The sequence below is a fragment of the Vicugna pacos genome, chromosome 23, assembly GCF_048564905.1.
Source record: "Vicugna pacos chromosome 23, VicPac4, whole genome shotgun sequence".
Taxonomy (NCBI): Eukaryota; Metazoa; Chordata; class Mammalia; order Artiodactyla; family Camelidae; genus Vicugna; species Vicugna pacos.
In genome coordinates this window covers 19,270,592-19,287,821 of record NC_133009.1, presented here as the reverse complement: position 1 = coordinate 19,287,821, position 17,230 = coordinate 19,270,592, and the positions used below count along the sequence as shown (strand labels likewise).

The window sequence follows — 17,230 nt, the reverse complement described above, 5'->3', positions numbered from 1 at the left end:
AGACACTTGGGTTTATTGTTCACCCCATCCCTTGCCTACCTCTGCTCTATGGCAAGCAAAACTGCATAAACAAATATAATAGATACCGTAAACAGATGTCCCAGCAATATCCTGAGAAAGCTCACCTGTGAGATTGCTGTTAACAAAAAATGCTGCAAGATAGAAATGATGAAGTAACTTGAACTGTAGAAAGTTCTTTGTTGCTGGTAGGTTACAGCTTATTACTCTTATCCTTTGGTGGAGGGCTCTGCTCTGACCCAGGAAGCTGAGACAAGCTTCTGGCCCTGCCTAATACCCAGACAGCAAGATGAAATCTTACAAATGAAGAATGAGTCAAATAAATATGACACTGAAATAACAAAAGGAAGCCATATTGAATCTATAAAACAATAAGCTCTCATTTGCCTAGGGTAGATCCTGTCTGGAAATAGGAATTTGAAACTATTTCTCGAATACTAACAACAAGGTATTGAAGTTTCTCAAAAATAATTTTCCTTAATTTTTTTACAGGAAAAGTAACTAATAGTATTTTAGATTATTTTTCACCTCCTGGGGAATTTATACAGGCAGATTGTGTTCTATATTTTTTTTTCCTTTTTTGGAAATTCAGTTGACATGTTTTTCTGGGAACTTTTACTTAATATAAATTGGCTTTTTATCCTGTGATTGCTTTTATAATAGGTCCCATTACACAAAACAGAAGTATTTTGATAGCTTTTAAGGCAGTGGAATAGACATCTTTCACATAAAAAGGACTGGTGGTAGATGTGTATCTGATGTTTTTAAAAAGCAATAACCAGAATAAAATTACTAAGGAAGGTGTAAACTGGTATCTTTCCTAGCCTCTTAGTTTCTGGTATTAGACATAAAAATAAACATCTTAAAAATACTAGTTTCCATAACTTCCTACACATAAGTAAGATTTTTTTTGTTTCTTTTTTAAATGGCGCCTGTAGCTGAGAATAAGTTACCTAGCTTTCAACCCCCCAGAATACTCATTGAAATAATCTTTGGAAGACATAACACGATGCTCTTTCTAAAGCCATTTTCTCCTGAAGTTCTTGAAATATTTTGACTCTAAACTTTGTCATTGTTCATATTTCTTGGCCTCTGAAATTGAGGTATTTAGAAAAGGTTTGAAAATGAGCTTATGTTTAAACATTTTAGTAATTTATAAAAACGGACACATGTTAGTGGCCTTTGTAATACGTTGTAATGCTTAGCTTAGGGACTATTAGTGCTTTGAGTAAGAATCTGAGGTGGAGAGCCTCTTCCTTGGATAATAGATTTGAAAAAAATTTTCCCCCATTATTTCACAGCTTCTACAGTAAAACATGCAAGTAATAGATCTAGCTAGTTTCGTACTTGAGTTTCATTTAGGCTCTAATGCCCAGTTTTTAACTTAGTGCTAGTACTCCAGGTACATGTTTACTTCACCTAATTCATGATGAAGTGATGTTTGTCTTTTTTTTTTTTTAACCTTGATGAATAAAGTAAACCCTTGAGAATTACCTTGAAAGTGACTACAGTACTGGTGTAGTATGTGTCCATCAGTGTGTTGAGGTAGGAAAAAAAAAAACCCCAGGATCCCTAAGTATCTTAACATTCTAAAATTTGTAAGTTGTGAAACGGAACAGTTGAAATAACCTACCTTGACATGTACTTTTTATTATATTGTGCTAATAAAGTGTGCTACTTTATTTGGTAGTCACACTTAGTAAATTTCAACTGTCCAGGCAACCTGGAGCTCAGAGCTTTAAGTAGGTGGGAAATGGCTAACAAAGATTACGAACATAAGTGTATCAGTGAGAATATATACTTCCACATCGTAGCCAATTGACTTAAAATACAAGTGGTTGAATATGTTTGCGTAAGGAATTTCATCTGTAAGGAAGAGTTGATTGGAAATAGGTGGAACTAATTATATTCATAATATTAACCCAGATTTGCTCAAAATGTAACCTATATTTCTGCAATTAGGTTGGCAGTGCACTAGTAACTTGGGAAGCTGAATAAGTAAAATTTTTGTCATTGTGTAGACACTAATTTCACTTACGATTGTAGTTCTAGTATTAGGGGAATAAATGCTGCATGTACCTGATAGGCCAGGACATCAGTAATCACTGTTAAAGGTTAGGTGAGTTGTTGGAAGAACTTAACCATTTGTAATCATTTCTAATTACTGCTTGGGAGTGTTAAAGTTTTTTTCTCCTTTATGCTAGGAATGAACATATACTTTTGCATCGTGACAAGGAACAGGGATCTTAATTTTAAACAAAGCTGGATCTGTGGGTATGAGAATCTGTACTGTAGTTGAAAGTTGATGAAGTAATAGTGCAGGCAAATGGAGACGTCATGGAAAGGTGCAGTTCCTTGTTCAGATGTTGCACCATTTGCCTCCCAGTGCTGTACCAATGCACAGCAGTTACTCTTGAGCATGTCCAGCTTGGGTATCTGTACTACTGGACATTACACAGGGATTACAGGCCTGGAAAGCTACCTAATAAACACTGAACTACTGTTTGTGGCTGTTTTCTGCCATTCCTTTAACAGTTCATTCCATGATCTTACAGGAAGTAAAATTAGGCTTGTCTGGTAAAACATTTTATACCTGACAAGCACTTAAGCACTGAAGAAAAAATAAATTAACAAAAGCAACCAAGAACAATGATATATGGCCAGTGTTGACAGTTTAAGTTGTGTGGGATGAAAGCCTCAAAAATATTCAAGTATACATAGAGAAAAATATGAGGTAAAATTAAGTTCTGAAGAAAAATTGGAGCTCACTTGAATAATGGTAATTTTTTAATGCAGCTATTAAGGTGTCCTTTTATCACAGAAGGGAGAGGGGAATGTCCTAGTCAAGTACAACAAAAGGTTCCAACTTACTATTTTTTTTTTGAAAAATAAAGCAAGAAATAATATGCTGATTTAAATTTCATCTCCTTTTCCTTAGTCTGTCCATGTGAATGTGCTGTGTGGAAGAGTAAAAGGGCCCAAGTAAATGTGTTCCAGTGATTCCAATAGGTATTCCAAATTAATTGCTGCTTGTACATTTAACACCTGTTATATTGGCTTTCCAGGATCACCTTAATTAGAACTCTTAATTTTAAAAAGGGGAAAGGGAGAAATTGGTAACTAGATGAATAGATTTCATATCAGGAAAAAAAGTTCTCTCCTTTGCATACTTAAAATATAAAGTATTTGGTACTGCTTTAGCAATTGGCATAGGTTAAAGGCAGTACATGCAAATAGTGCCAAGTCCTCTTAAGGTTACATCCTTATTCTAAAGGTTCAAATTCCTTCAGTTTAATGTTTTGTAAAACATTTGTTTCAATACCCTCCCTACTTTAGAGTTTAAATACTTAAAATACTATAATGCAAAAAAAAATCTAGGATACCTATGTCCTAGGTTCCCAGAAATCTGCATCTAGGCAAAAACAAATACTTTTAATTAGCTTATAAGAACTTGGAAAATGAAATCCTTTAGGATAATGAAGTGATACATCAGAGTACATAAAATCAATTAGAAAGTAAATTTAAAGACAGAAGGAAGTAAGGCTCAGTGTGAACATGTACTTTCTCATTGCCCTGAAATTAAAAACTTGATAAGCTTAGAAGAAATTGATTTTTCTCCACTACATACTCCAGAATAATGTATTTTGTTGAAGTAAGAGGACTTGGGTGCTGGAAATTTAACAAGGCTTCCACAGTGAAATGGAGCTCACCTGTCAGAAACAATCTAATGGCTTCTAAAGAGCAGACAACTTTGAGTAAAAAGTAAAATCAGAACCATTTCTGTTTGAGGAGAAAACCTATAAAACTAGAAAAATCTTAAAGACAAGCTTATAGTTTAGATAGTAAAACACTTCATTTCACATGACTCATGGTCTAAGTGGGAACAGATATTCTCATGGAAATGCAATCCTTTAAGCAACCAGTATATGCAGAGTTGAATCATCTAAGGGTAGGCCACATAATAGGTATTTTATAACTTAAAGAACTTAGTGGAAGTCAATCCTAGAAAAAAAGGCAGAACAAACAGATGGTCTGTTAAATTTATCTGAGCTTTTTAAAGTGAATAATAGACTAAATTAATACTTATAATGTAGGCACTGGTAGCTTTCTCAAGATAGAAATACTTGGAAGACACCTTATTTATGTATATAGTTAAGAGTAAGGTGAATGCAGTAGTTGAAAGGACTGCAACATACTGATCAGTAGTGCTCACATTACAAAGTTTAAAATGTACTTTGAAAAGTACTTTGGAAAAGTTTTATCCCTAGAGCTTCCCTTGTAAAAGAAAATTTAAAGATGGAACTTAACACAATATAAACTGTGTAAGACACCAGTATTTGGGTGGTAGAGGATATTGGTATATATTATACTGACCTAATTTAATGACCACTGGACCATATTTTAAGATACTTCCGGAATATTTTATTCTAGAAGACCATTAAAAACCACAATTAAGCAGTTATTGTAATTTTTCTTATTAAAGTATTATGCTTACCCAAAGTATAGTATATATATTAACTTGACTCTTAAAGGGATGTCTTAATCCCCATCCACCAGATTTTTATCTAGGAATAGAAGGATTCAAACCTTACTTGATCCCTAGCTCTTTGCTGAAAAGTGCATAAACAGGAGTCCTGAATTTATTATATAGACCTCCTCGCATTATGTAATCGAAGCAAAGGGAAACCAGCGATGGAGTAGAGGTACGTAGACTGAAGAGATGCTTGCAAATCAAATAGTGGTACTAGGGTTAGTCAAAATTTCTTGTCAAACTTGGTCAATATAAATCACAAGTCCAGAGAAAAGCTAGTTAATTTTGTTCCCTGAGGTCCTTTTACTGAGAGAGAAAAGCAAGTAGAAGGAAAAACAAAGAGGGAGGGATAAGGGAAGTGGGGGAATGGTGTAAAGCACTAGAAAGAGTTAAAGTAGGTATGATAAGCTAGAAAAAGTTTTAAACCTACTAATGACCACAATTCTATTTTAATCAGCTATTTAGCTGGTACCTACTGCTATATCACCTAGTGTGAAATTTCGGATTTAATGGAATAATGAAGGAAGCAGTACAGCTGGAGGCTCCAAGTGCACATCGAAGGTAGGTTACTCTTTCAGCTTAAATTTGAAGTCTAAGCTTTTGGATGAGAGGGACTTTGTTAGTGAATGTAAAGATTAAAAATTGATAGGGTTCTTGTAGCAGAAGTCTGATCAGTGGAAGTGCCAACTACTGGTAACAGATGAAACAGTAGTGTGAGAACCTAAATGAGGTGATGATTGTAATTCCTATAAGTTAGCAAGAGAATGGAATGTTACAAGAGGAGGCAGAAAGAAGGCATTCTATGTGAAGTGAAAGTTGAGATATGAATTCAGGTCTTGGTGGCCAGAGGTACACTGGAGATAGGATTGGCAAAACTTCATACAGCTTAATCTTGATGTTGAATGGCAGAGTGCAAGACCTTTGGATGGAAGTACCAGAAGTGGAAGTGTCAAGATAAACTTGGAGAGGCATCCAGTAGCCATATGATAAGGGCCTGGAGCATATTACATGGGCCAGTAGTTCATTGATGCATTTTGTAACATCTTAATAGTTCAAGAAGGAAAAGTGCTAATGGTATAAACTTATGAAATGACATTTAAAAAATAATCCAAATGATTGTTTATTAAAACTTTCTGTTTTTATTCAGGCCTCCAATTTATGCAGTCACTGTACTGTGAAAATGAACTAACCTTGTTGGTGAAAGCCTTGGAAATTTTTACCAGCTGAGAGATTTCTCTCTTCCTCAGGGTAAGATGTAATCATAGTGTGCTAGACTTGAGAAGGAACTTGAGTCACTTTACCCAGTTGCCTGATTTTATGTTACAAGTTACTGAGAACAGAAATGGCTTGCACGGCTTGTTAGATTCCAGATTTGATTAGTAGTTAACCTCCCTCCGCCAATGCAGTGCTCTTTTAAAACATGGCTCACATCATGGACTTTTTAACTTTTTTAAGATCAATTTGAATAATAGACTGAACTCAACTTTATTTGTATCACTGAGAAGGCAGATGATCTTACAAATGGCATTTTCTTTTCCAATCACCCTAATCAGTATCCAGGTCCTTCCTTTTGTGGCTGCCAGGTGATTAGGATCAATAAAAAGTCTCGTAGACCTTGTGCTTGACAATGTCACTCATGATGGTTAGGGCATTTGGTAACCACACAGCCTGTGCACCCTGACACTCATAATGACAGCCATAAGAAGGTAGGCATGGGACTGAAAACGCTACCTCTCCTGTGAATTCAACTGGAGCAAGCCCTGCCTATCCTTTGAAAAGGAATACAGAACAAAATAAAGTTTCAGAGCCTGAGGGTATAGCTCGAGTGGTAGAGCGCATGCTTAACATGCATGAAGTCTTGGGTTCAATACCCAGTACCATCTTAAAAATAAACAAAAGTCTAATTACCTACCTACCCCCACGAGGAAAAAGAAAGTTTCAGGACATCTCTTCCTTGCTCTGTTGAGCTGTGGTAATCCATAGAACCAATAATAATAAATACCATAATCATGTCCACTGGTGTCTTTTTTTCATATTTATCATTCCTTAACCAGGAAGGCCTCTGGGTTGTGTCTTAAGTATTTCTTGAAAAAAAATTTTGCTGTTTATTAAAGCCAAAAATGATGAATGAATGAGTAGATCCTGAGGACTTAGTTGGATGTTTTGTGCTGTTTTTTTGTTTTATGGCAGCCAGTTGAATTGTAAGTCTTTACATTAATGTAACAATCTGTAATTCTGCAGTTATACTTCCTTTGTGCCAAACAAGTTCTGAAAATATTTCCAGCCAAAAACAACCTAAGAGATGACTCACTTGTTGAAATGGAAGAATAGTGTCAATGGGTACATTTTTTAAATGATTCAGAAGTGACAATCTGTTAGTTTTAAGTCTTGATACAACAGCAGTGGCTTTAGAAACCAGGAAGTATCTATCCCCTCATTTAACAGGGTACAGTAATACAGTTGTGATTTGTTTTTAAGGCAAGTTTTAACTCCAACTGAGACAGATTTCATTTTTTTGAAATGTCATGTGTACTCACTACTTACTACAGGAAAACACTTTTCCAAGCATGTTAAACACTACGTTTAAGTGTGATGAGCCTGTGACGTGCCATATGAGCAGTAGATACAGGAGCAGAGTCAGTGTGTAAGTATTCATTCGTACACATGTGAAAAAGACTACAGCTTACACGTACTTTATTTACTTGATTGAAAGCCTTCTGGTACATAAAATGTGTTCTGTAGTTGACCTCAGCTGTGTTCACCCTGAAGTGAGTTTTATCTGAGTTTCCTACGCTCAAGACTGCTCAGGTGCTGCCGCCGCTGCCGCCATTGGTTTGTTTTCTTTCAGGATCAAGGTGGGTACTTTCATACAAAATCTTATTTTTAATCCCTTCTCTGGCAATTCTTTCCTGGATTCTTAGCTTTGCATAATTATACCTACAATGGAACCTTGTAAGAAGAAGAACATGAATAAATTATTAATATAAAACATCTATAGAAAGAAACTAATTTGAAATTTGTAATCAAATTTTAAAAATGCTTACTGATGACTATCAGTGTTTGATATATACATTCTTAAAGTAGTACTTTCAGCTGTTACGCCATGGGAAGGGATGATATGAGCATTAGGATAAAAGTCTGGGGCCTTCCCAAATGAAGTGTAAACCCTGACATGACATCATCTGTTCATTTGACAACGGTACAAAACGTGTATATTTGTATATTTCTTAAAGTAAAGGCATTCTAGCAATATTTTGTAAGATAAATTTTTTCACTGCGGGTAGGAAATCTCCCAGGGGGAGATTGCTCTGTATAGAGCATGTGCTTTGGGATTAGATAAATGTATTACAATCATAGATCTTGAATGCTTAGTATACATACCAGCATCCTAAAGTCACCAAGATAAATCCTCCTACTCCAACATCACATGATCTTCTAATTCTACCTGTGAAAAGAAAGCATAACCACATAATTATACATTATGTATGTTACAAATTATCATCCAGGAAAATACTGTTCACACGTAGAGAAATGTGTGTTTTTTATATATAGAGGAAAATACATACTCACTAGTTAACAAAAAATGTCCAAGGCCAGCCACAACAGATCCTAATGAACCATATAAGATGGAATCTCGTGCACAGGGAATGCTTTCGACATCTAAAATTCCTAGGAGCTTAAAGGGCTAGGAGAAAATAAAAAAGAACCTAGATTGAACATGAAAATATTTTATTTCAGTGTGGTTTGGCAAAGATTAAAACTGTCTTTAATCAGCCTGCTATGGTATGTAATCTGAACCTTTAAATGGAAACCTTGAGAAATTGACCAGAAAGTCCTGAGCAGTAGAGTAAATCAAACCTTATGGCGTTATGGTTACGCCATAACTTGTTAATAAACTGTCTTGGAGATAAGGGCATACCATTATTTTATAAGCTCTTTTAAAATGTGTATGAAATCATTTGGGAATTTGGCTAAAAGTGAAATTGAAAAGCAGTAAGACAGTTAATTCAAATTCTACTTATTTGAGAATCCTAAATGGGAAAAGTGAAACTTTCAGCCATGTTGCTTATAATATTAGTATACTGCTGTTTTAAGTTCCTTTAATGATGACTTCAAATCTTACCAGTGAACATCAGTTGTGTCTGTTAGAATAAATATTTCATGTTAAGACATCTTTTGTCTGTTTCCTTGCCTGTGAAGTTACACTTGATTGTATTTAATTCTTTGTTGATAGTACATGGTAACCAAACCAAAGCATGAAGGAAAATGCTGGAAATCTGTGGAGAGTTGGATTTGTCTCAGTTCTATCACTAACTTCTGGAACCTGTAGGATATATTTTTTTTTATCGGGCCCTCAATCAATGAAAGTGTTGAACTAGGTGATAAATGAGTTCCTTCAAGTGCTAAAATGATTTTAAAATTCTTTTTCTACAGTCTTCATTAGATGTATGGATTTGTTCTCCTTAATCAAAAATACTGCCACCTTAAGCATAACATTTTTAATTTGAATGTCTGTCACATTATCGTACTTAAAGGTTTGGGGAGGGCAGGACACTTTGTTAAAAGTCATACTTAGGTTTCACATTCTCTTATTAATAAAAAAAACCCAGAAAACTTTTGATTCTGTTTTCCTAAAATTTGACTAAATGCAAATTTTCCATAATGTAGCTTTTTAAAATGAAGCCCCTTACTCAGTCTATGGGATGAGATACCTAGCAGGTGTCTATATACTGTAAGGAGGGAAAAGATTGGGAGAAATAGGGAAAGGACAGTAAAAGAGAAGTCAGATTAAAGTTGAAACATGAAGGTGTTCCTGATTGTTTGCTTTGGCTCAAGCTTCTGCAGAAAAGACAAAATGACTTGGTTCCTAATAAAGCAAAAATTATATACTTTCTTGGATCATTCTATTCCATTTTTTTGCCTCTCCCTATTACACCCCCTAACATGTTTACTTCATGAAGCAGGTGCTCATTAAAGTTGCGGGGTTTAATTTTAAAAGTTCTTCAGTACAAATCTTCATAGAAAACTTGTTTCTCATCCTCACATCACAAGCCAAGTGGAGTCTGCTTTCACCTTCAGGTAGAGGTCTTAAGCAGTAAGAATAAAAGGAACCATCAAGCGTTGCCCACATCATGCCAAACACTGCACCCCCCCCCCCAGCCAAAGATAGCACAAGTTACTTTAAGGTTTCTGGGCTTTTTTCATTTGGATTCGTTTCCATAATAGAGCTCTAGCGTGTGACCCTGGGATACACCAGAATGTGCAAACATTTCTTAGAGATACTTGGACAAAATGCTTTCAGCCCCAGTTCTTTACCAAGTTGTAAAATACACTTGCCAGACATCTGGGTAACTTGATCTTTTTAGAGATTTTCAAATCCCACCCTCAGATTCTGATTCAGTAGGCCATTGGCATTTAGGGAACTGTTTATAGAAAAGTGCATTTTTTTAAAAGTTGCAAATAATGGAATGATCCAGTTTATTAAAAAAAATTTCCTTTTAGTGGTACCTTCTAAAACTAAAGTGGATTAAAGGCCAAGGATGCTGCTGCTAAATGCATACAATGCACATGTCAGCCCCACCTCCAGCAACTGCCTTGGTCTAGTCAGGAGACCAAATTAAACAATCTCATAATTTACGTGCTGAGAGGCTATTGGTGCCAGGCCTGTGCTTTTAATTCTCGACTTGTCTATGTGACATTATCTCTGAAACAGGCTCAGAGTTTAAGTAGAAGGCTAATGAGTGCTGGCAGAGTGGATGTGGAGTCAGCCTGGCCTTCAAAGCCTCATTTCCACTGCATCATTAACCCTTCGGTTTTTTATAGTTGAACACTAAGGCTCACTCGTACACAGAGTAATAGAAATAAGTGCATAATTGTACATTTGCAGTTTGTATCAAAACTGTGGGTAAGGATGTACAAATACTTTCTAAGACCACATTTTTCCCTTACTAGTAGAGACTCATCAGCCTCCTGGTAAAGTTAGAATTTAGACTACTGATGACTTAAAAGCAAGTATGAAATACTATTAATAACAAAGTGGTCTTGAGCATATATAATGCTTGTGTGAACACACTGAACTGTGATTATCAATCCACGCCTGAAGTCCTTTTGAGGTAGTTCTGTTTGTAAGGTACAAGCACTTAACATCCGTCTTTTATTCCCCCAATCTGCAAACAGGTTCCCTGTTAATAACAGTAAAGCCTTTAAATGTAAAGAAATTTTAGACTTTTTTTGGTAGACTAATTTTTTAAGCTTAGATTTAGAAAGGCAGCTTTACCAGCTCACCTTGATGGAATTGAGGGAAGCTTAAAAATATTTCTAAGCCATGCAGATGATACAATGAAGTATCATCTCACACCAGTCACAATGACAGTCATTGAAAAGCCCACAAATGATAAATGTTGGAGATGGTGTGGAGAAAAGGGGACCCTCCTGCACTGTTGGTGGGAATGTGGTCTGGTGCAGTCACTATGGAAAACATAGTATGGAGGTTCCTTAAAAAACTAAAGATACACTTACCCTATGATCCAGCAATCCCACTCCTGGGAATTTATCTAGAAAAACAACTGTTTGAAAAGATACAGGCATCCCAACGTTCATAGCAGTACTTACAATAGCCAAGATGTGGAAACAACCAGATGACTGGATACAGAAGATGTGGTGTGTATAAAATGTATTAATATACACACACAATGGAATACTACTCAGCCATAAAAAAGAATGGAATAATGCCATTTTGCAGCAACATGGATGGACCTAAAGTTCATCATACTAAGTGAAGAAAAAGATGAATATCGTATGACAACTTACAGGTGGAGAGAAATGTCGCAAATGAACTTAACTACAGAACAAAGAATGTCTCAGACATAGAAAATAAATTTATGGTTACCAAAGGAGAAAGGGGGGTGGGGGAGAGAGAAATTAGGAGTTTGGGATTAGCAGATACAAACCACTAAACGTAAAATAAACATGGTCCTACTGTATAGCACAAAACTATATTCAATATCTTGTAATAACTTCAGAATATGAAGGAATATGAATATATTTATGTATAACTTAATCATTGTGTTGTACACTAGAAAATAACATTGTAAAATCGACTATACTTCAATTTAAAAATTTTCTAAGCCAGAACACCAACTTAATAATTTATAGGAAACATCAAATCAAACCAGAGCTACTTTATTTTCCACCACCCATTCCCTCTTCCCTTTATTTCAAAGGAGTACTTAGCCATACTATTTAAAACTAGTCCCCATTGTGGCAGTTGGTTCCTCTCTGGACTCTCAAGGATTTTGCTTCTGTGGTTATCCTTTCTTTCATTTGCATCATTAGTTTTTCCTCTACTGAACAATCTCTAGCCTAGAAACATACAAGACAAACTCGCTTCAACGAGACATTTATCTCAGGCACTGTAAAGGCACCGCCAAAGTCGGCTAAAAGACATCCGTTTTGCAAAATCCATCATACTCTACATCTCATCACATGGCACAGATAATCATTTGTTTCTGAAACATTTTCTTTGCTTAGCTTCAAATACTGTTAATCAGATGACTCTAAAATGACAGCAGTTCTCTTATCAAAGGTGAACAATCGGATTCAAAAAGGATAAAAGCCCCATTCAAGATCCCAGTGTTCTCACAAAACAATCTAGAATTTCGTGTTTGATGATGTGTTGCCCCAGAAATATGTTAAGTTTCAAACAAGGGTATATTTTGCTACACAAAGCATATTCCAAATGGCATGTGAGGCATGAAAAACAAAAGGTACCAATAGTGTATAAACTGACAAAACTTGTTCTCATAATAAATATGGAAACAAGTTATCCAGCATTTGTTCATAACCGTCTGATGATCCACCTTGGCTAAATTTGGATGAAAAGTCCCCAGAGAAGCAAGAACTTTGAAGAAATGTGCAAAATTCTCAAGCTCAGCAAAGAACATTTTAAAACTATAGGTGCAATCTATCACATAGCAAGTTTCAATAAATGTTTGTGAATAATTGATCCAATATTATCTCTATACCTTACTATTTAAAAACTTTTCTTCTTGCATTATCTCTTTAATGAACATTTGTTATTTGCTCTGCACTGAAGGTATAAAAATTGTGTTCCCTGCTCTTAAGGAAGATACAAATTATTAACTTCCGGTATAATGCTGTAATGATACAGCTACATACAAAGTGTCAGGGGAGGTGGGGACAGAAGCGCCTCAGTCTCCTTTGAGAAGTCAAGAGGCCCTTTCAAGACAGACCAGACAGCCCTGTTTAGCTTTAGTACACCTGGAGAGGAAAGCAAAAGTCAGACGTGTACTGAGTAGTAAGGTTAGGTGACGGGCTTCACATTACAGGCCAAAAAATTCGGATTCTATCCTGAAAGCAGTGGGTTTTAAGAGGCGGTGAAATTATCTATCCATTTTACACAAGGATAACTGTGGAAAAGAGGGCTGAGGAAGGCAGAGCACCTTAGTGAATACCAGCTAAGGAAGCTATTGGTTACATGTAACACTGCATGCTCCACGTGGTCCAGTGAAAGCAAGGTTAAAGCGAAAAAAATCTTAATCTTATCTGATCCTTCTGCCCTGGACATAAATTCACTGAAATGTAACCAAGTTTTCATCCCTCAGCATTTACTGAGCACTCTATTTTAAATGTGGTTAAGTATACGGCCTTAAAGACAAGTCACCTGTCCTCAGGGAGCTTTTAAATCACTTTAGCAGCAAATTATGAGGCCCTTCTTAGCAAAAATTTCTTTCCAAATGGTTCATTCTTGTTAGCTGTTTCATAGTGACCCGCAGTAGGTTATTACTACCTTTCCGTCACTTAAGTTACGGCAATTAAGATAAAATTGTCGGGGGACAGGGGGGCTGTGCGATGGCAGAGAAGCTAACGACACGAAATCCCAGCCAGGTCTCACAGCTCGAAAGGCCGCGCGCGTCCTTACGCACCTCCCACCCCCCGCCCAGGGCCCGCGAGCCCTACTACCCCCGGGTTACCTTCCCCTTCCCAGGCTCCCCGGGCTCCGGCGCGGCGGCCATGGTGACCACTCGGCGCCTCCGCCCCGCCCCGCCGCGCCGCCGCGCCGCCGCGCCGCCGCGAGCGGAAGCCCCGCCCCGCCCGCTCTGTCCGCCATTTTAGGGAATGTCTCCTAGTCTCTCCCGCCGCAGCGCCTTTGGGCTGGTTGTTTCAGCTGTGGCCGCCATATCCTTTGTTCAGTTAAACGAGTCACGTCTTCTCCACAGGGGCTCTCTCTAGCCCGAGTGCCTGGTCCAGGGGAGGAGGGCGGCTCGTGAAACAACAACGCACCCAGACACTTGGCTCCTTGAGGCTGAACCTCCCCCCGCCCCGGCCCCTCCTCTCGTCCTAACCGCCATTTCTAACCGTTGTCCGCGCGCGCGCGCGCGTGCATGGGCGCCGGGCACGCGGGGCGGGGGCGGGCGGGGCCGCGTAGAGAGCGTGTGCGCGCCGCCGCGGCTTTGTCCTGTGAGCAGGAGGCCCCCACCCTCTCAGCCCACGGCCCGGAAGTCGGCCGGCCCTGGCTTGCGGCCCGCGTCCCCTGCGTGTCCTTTGTCCTCCCGCCCTGGGACGAGCCCTGGGCGCCCCAGGCAGCTCCACCCAGCGCCAGCCGCCATTTAGCCCCGGGCGCCGGCCTCGGGCAAAGTGTGGTCCCGCGCCCACACCTCCTCCTCCCTGGCTTGGTTTCATCAGTGAGTGGCTCTGAAATAGCGCCGCTCTGTTCGCCTGAAGGAGACTGGGGACAAAATGGAGGGAGCGCCTCGTCAGTGAGGATGCGTCAGGACGTTTGAGCCCGCCGTGCAGACGGGAGGGCGGGCGGGGTACGGGATTCGGAGGCCTGCAACACGCATCTGGAGTGTTAGGTGGTGGTCCACGCACACCCTCCCTGCCACTGCGACTTAACGTGTAATATGCGTGTGGGCGACATCAGTCTCCTGGTGTGAGATAGGGTTTGGCCACTTGCTCAGCGCTCTAAATAAACAGTGCAGTTCTTTTTCTTGTATTTTTTTCTACCCACCGTAAGTTTAAAATGTCCCAGTCAAAACCTAATGCCTCCTTTACTTGTGTAGCTTTATATTTCAAAGTATACTCCGGGAGAATGCTCAAGCTTCAGAGTTTCATTGTGCAAAGTCATGCTGCCGTGCACGCAGTTAAGTGCTGGGTAAGGTTCGCGATGACTGCTTCCCATCAACGATCATTAGTTGAACGTTTTTTTTTTTTTAATTGCTTGTACTTTCATGATTGTCTAATGCCGTTCTACAAACCCAATAAAATACACAATTTATGACTTATGTGTGACCTTTTTTTTTAATGAGTAACTGTTAGGGAGATTTAACTGCTCTAATATTAATTAGGAAATAGAATGAATGTCACCCCGCCCGTGATACCCTGCCAGTTCGGGGTTTTCTGCTGAAATTTTGCTCTTGGTCTGGAAGGTAATACCTAAGGCAGTGATATTCCATAATGGAGTGAGGAATTCTTTTAAAGTAATTTCTAATTGCGTTGTAAAGGAAGGACAGCTGGAAAAGTACCAGGTAAAACACCATGACTATCCTGTTTTATTTTTAATTGTGACTTTGAAATATTGCTAGGGTAAACTTAGGGTCCGTTTCTTTTGTCTTTGAAAAGTATTTTCATACATTGCCTCTTTATATTAAAAGTGTTTAATTTCACAAAAATGCAGAACACTTGGGGTTTTTTTTGCAGTTTATAATAGAGTGAAAAGTAAAAATCTCTTTCAGTCTCACCCTTTTTTCTCCCCTATCTAAGGTAAACACAACTACAGCTTAATACATTTCTTTCTAAACTGTTTTCTTTTGTCTTCTTTTTCTTAATTAAAACAACCCTGGAATATGAGGTAAAATGTAAAAGTCTCTATACCATACCTACCCCCATACCTGTATACCTGTGTATCTGTATATGTCACACAGATACTTAAATGGCTACACGTGTAATTTGCATCCAATAATTCTTAACATTTAACATTTTTCTTGGAAATTTTTTCATGTATGTATCTATAGATTTACTCATTGTTTTTAAAGGCTGCTCAGCAGTCCTTTCATCATTTTCCTTCCGATGAACCTAGAAAGTTTCATTTTTTTCACTAATCCAAAAAAAATGCTTCAGTGAGCATGTGTGTGCATACATCTTTGTGCACGGGTTCAAATATTTCTGTAGGATAGATTTCTGGAAGCGGCCTGACTGATTGAAAGGAGTGTGAACATTAAAATTTTTCATACAAATTGCTAAGCTGTCTTCCAAAAATACTGGCAATTTATATTCTCTATTAACAGTGTATGAGAGTGCATGTCTCCTCACAGCATTTTTAGCACTGTGTTATATTTAGAAATTTTTGCTGATCTGATGGGTGGAAAATGGTCTCTTAATTGTTTTAAACTTTCCTAATTACTAGTATAATTCAACATTCTTTCAAATGTTTATTGGTCATTCTTTTACTAAAAATTAGCTTTGTATAGCTCCTGTGCATTAACAAATTTGGATGTGTACGTGATGTTCTTAGTTTATAGCAGCTCTTTACAGTTATGGCTTTTAACTCTTACATTTGTAATGGGTATTTTCTAGTTTACTTATTTGTCAGTTTTGTTTATGGAGTCTTTCATTTTTCAAACATTGTAACTTTTTTTTTAATGGAGTCCAATATTTCAGTGTTTTCTTTTATGGCTTTTGATTTTGCATCTTGCTAAGGCCTTGCTTAAGGCCTTCTTGACTCCCAGACTTAAAAAATGCTCTCATAATTTAAAAAATAATTTTCATATGCTCTCTTTCTCATTAATAATTTTGATTAGCTATCTCTTTTCATTTATTAAAAGATCAAATTTTGGTATTATTGACCAAGTCTATTTTTTTTTCAATTTCATTTTGTAGTTTACATTTTTTTCTATTAACCTGGTATCTATTTTGTTGTCTTTTTTCTAACTTTTTGAATTGACCACTTAATTTACTTTTTCTCCATCTTTCTTGGTTTCTGATGAATGTATTTAAGGCTATAAGAGAAAATCACTAGAGTCTTGTTATCATATGTTGTCATAGATTTTGTCGGGCAATGTTCCTATCACCATTATTTTCTAAATTTTCTGTAATTTCAGCTTTTATTTCTTTCCAAGTGAGTAAGTTTGGATATGCTTTTGGTATTAATTTTTGGGTTTTTTAAATTCTGTTTTGTTTTACACGGTGACCCATGTGTTTCTACATTTTTGGAATATTTTGATATGTGTGTATGTGTGTGTGTTACCTAAGAGATCATTTTGTAAATGTTCCATAGGCTTTTGAAAAGAATGTGCATTCTCTGTATTAGCATTAAGTTAAGCTTATTAATTATGTACCATGATGTATATATTATAAATATTTAAAAATATGTAACTATATGATAATAGCATTAAATTAAGCTTATTAATTGCCATTCAGCCATCTTTTTGTACGGTAAGAGTTTTTTCATTGCAAGCAACAGGCTCTGAGTCTAGTTAGATTCTTCAAAAAGGAATTCATTGGGAATATGTGGAAAAGCTCACTGAATTGATAAAAAGTCAGAGAGCGAGGTCTTGACAAGGACAACATCCAGGATGGTCTCGGGGCATCTTGACAAGAACTAAAGGAGTGGCTTTCCAGGATGGCAGTGATGGCAAAGCATCATGATAATGGGCCTGTTCA

The 17,230-nt window shown here is 37.5% G+C and overlaps 1 protein-coding gene and 1 long non-coding RNA gene across 2 annotated transcripts; one reads left to right on the top strand and one right to left on the bottom strand.

The window, feature by feature from the left end:
• The first annotated feature begins 2,889 nt into the window (after positions 1-2,889).
• Positions 2,890-5,955, top strand: LOC140688750 (uncharacterized). The gene is made up of 3 exons (XR_012063546.1): positions 2,890-3,027; positions 5,007-5,110; positions 5,697-5,955. It is a non-coding gene; the product is annotated as an uncharacterized lncRNA (long non-coding RNA).
• A 1,271-nt stretch (positions 5,956-7,226) lies between these two features.
• Positions 7,227-13,679, bottom strand: COX20 (cytochrome c oxidase assembly factor COX20). The gene is made up of 4 exons (XM_072948621.1): positions 13,543-13,679; positions 8,120-8,234; positions 7,931-7,994; positions 7,227-7,498 (listed from the first exon to the last, which is right to left on the bottom strand). The coding sequence occupies exons 1-4, from the start codon at positions 13,582-13,584 to the stop codon at positions 7,354-7,356; spliced, it is 366 nt and encodes a 121-aa protein (XP_072804722.1). The 5' UTR covers positions 13,585-13,679; the 3' UTR covers positions 7,227-7,353.
• Positions 13,680-17,230: the final 3,551 nt, after the last annotated feature.

Coding starts and splice junctions, on each gene's coding strand:
- COX20 (XM_072948621.1), bottom strand. CDS start 13,584: ATGGCCGCCGCGCCGGAGCCCGGGGAGCCTGGGAAGGGGAAG. Junction 8,235..13,542: donor GGGAGCCTGGGAAGGGGAAG/GTAACCCGGGGG, acceptor ATTTTCTCCTAG/CCCTTTAAGCTCCTAGGAAT. Junction 7,995..8,119: donor TGGACATTTTTTGTTAACTA/GTGAGTATGTAT, acceptor TTCTTTTCACAG/GTAGAATTAGAAGATCATGT.